General features: G+C 37.0%; 1 protein-coding gene across 1 annotated transcript; it reads right to left on the reverse strand.

Annotated features, from left to right (window-relative positions):
- Window positions 1–6: 6 nt before the first annotated feature.
- LOC108356405 (box C/D snoRNA protein 1-like) lies at window positions 7–1277 on the reverse strand (the record flags this gene model as incomplete). The annotated part of the gene is made up of 3 exons (XM_017607516.1): window positions 874–1277; window positions 85–685; window positions 7–25 (listed from the first exon to the last, which is right to left on the reverse strand). Coding segments are annotated over exons 1-3 (793 nt in total), but the record flags the coding sequence as incomplete, so codon positions are not given.
- Between the last annotated feature and the right edge of the window lie 212 nt (window positions 1278–1489).

Below are 1489 nucleotides of genomic sequence, written 5' to 3' on the forward strand. Positions count from 1 at the left end.
TAATACCCTCAGCTTTTAGGAGCAGCTACAAAATTAACAGTGAAAGTTAATTTTCTTAAAAAATGCACGCTTTATCTTCCATACCTTTAATCCATTTAATCCTGTACTTTGATAGTATTCCAATGCCTTCTTCTGCGGCACTGACTCCGCATTCTGTATGTTTATATATTTATCCAGCAACTGTGCCAACTTAAAATCCTCATCACAACGCTCATCAACATACTGTAGCGCACCTGCGTTGATAAATATCCATTCTATGCGCCAGTAGATTTTACGTAAGTTCCAATCATAGAAAGTTGTATTATTTTTGTGACGCGTGAAATTTGGCAATAAAAACCGCAGAACAGTGCGTCGTTCAGCGGCTGCACCACGTAAACGAAACAAATGTGTTGGCAATGTTTTATTGTAGCGTGTAAAACGCTTAATTGTATCATTCTTGCGATCATTCACATAGCGTGTAGACTCCTCCAGAAAGTAGTAATCGCTCATGAAGTCCATTTTAGTCATCTTTCGCAAGGGTATGAATTTAGTACGATCGCGTATGCCATCGCAGTCCAGCTCCTTTTTGTGGATTTGCACGCAACGCAGGGAACAGGTCTTCACTTCGCATTTGGGGCAGCTATAGCGCGCGTTCGCACCAGCGCAGACTTCGCATTTGCCAAGGCGAGTTGGGAAGTGATTAGAGCTGGTTGTAAAAGAGGAGAATGGATAAACTTTTGAAAAGAACAATTCATTTAAGAGATTCATATGGTTGTATTAATTGATAACATGAATACACACATATGCATAACTCTTTACGCTCCAAATCGCTTTTTCTTATCAAAATTCAAATTCATTTTGTCTTTCTTTGTCTTAAAAATAGCCGCATGGTACCTGCTGGTCAATACAACATTATCGCTACCACAATCGCTACTGCTGCTATCATCTTCACTATCAGCATCTTTCGATATACCACAATCATATTTGTTCGGGCGCTTCTCCTTATAAGCGTCAGTCGACGTCGTTGGTATCTCCGTTGGGGCTTCTGTCTCGTGTAATCGTTTCATACTTTTTCAGCACAAAATCTATTTAAATCACAGATTTTCAAGTGTCCACTTATTGAGTTTAAAACTAGATTCAATTTAATCAATACGAGTTTGTCAGTGCGCTTAGTACATTTGTTTTTCTTTGCAATTTTCCATTATCTATTTTCGTTAAAGAATCAAAACAGCTGTTTGTGTCAATTTTGTTGTGAAAAAGAAAATCGCGGAAAATTTTTACTAGTATTATTTTATTCAAAAACGCTGTAAATAGTGAGTAATATTAAAATTTAAAGAAAAATTAGTGAAACTTTATAAGTGTGCAGATTTGTATTCACTTACTATTGAGTATTTTCGCGGGAGCTATTTGTCGGCATGGGCTGGTAGACTAGTTACTTGGGCATATGCATTTACGTAATATATATATATATGTATATAACTCTGCCATAAGTGAATGGGTTCTTCGTTTA

This window comes from Rhagoletis zephyria, unplaced genomic scaffold (genome assembly GCF_001687245.7).
Source record: "Rhagoletis zephyria isolate East Lansing unplaced genomic scaffold, Rhagoletis_zephyria_1.1 Rzeph_scaffold_58701, whole genome shotgun sequence".
NCBI lineage: Eukaryota > Metazoa > Arthropoda > Insecta > Diptera > Tephritidae > Rhagoletis > Rhagoletis zephyria.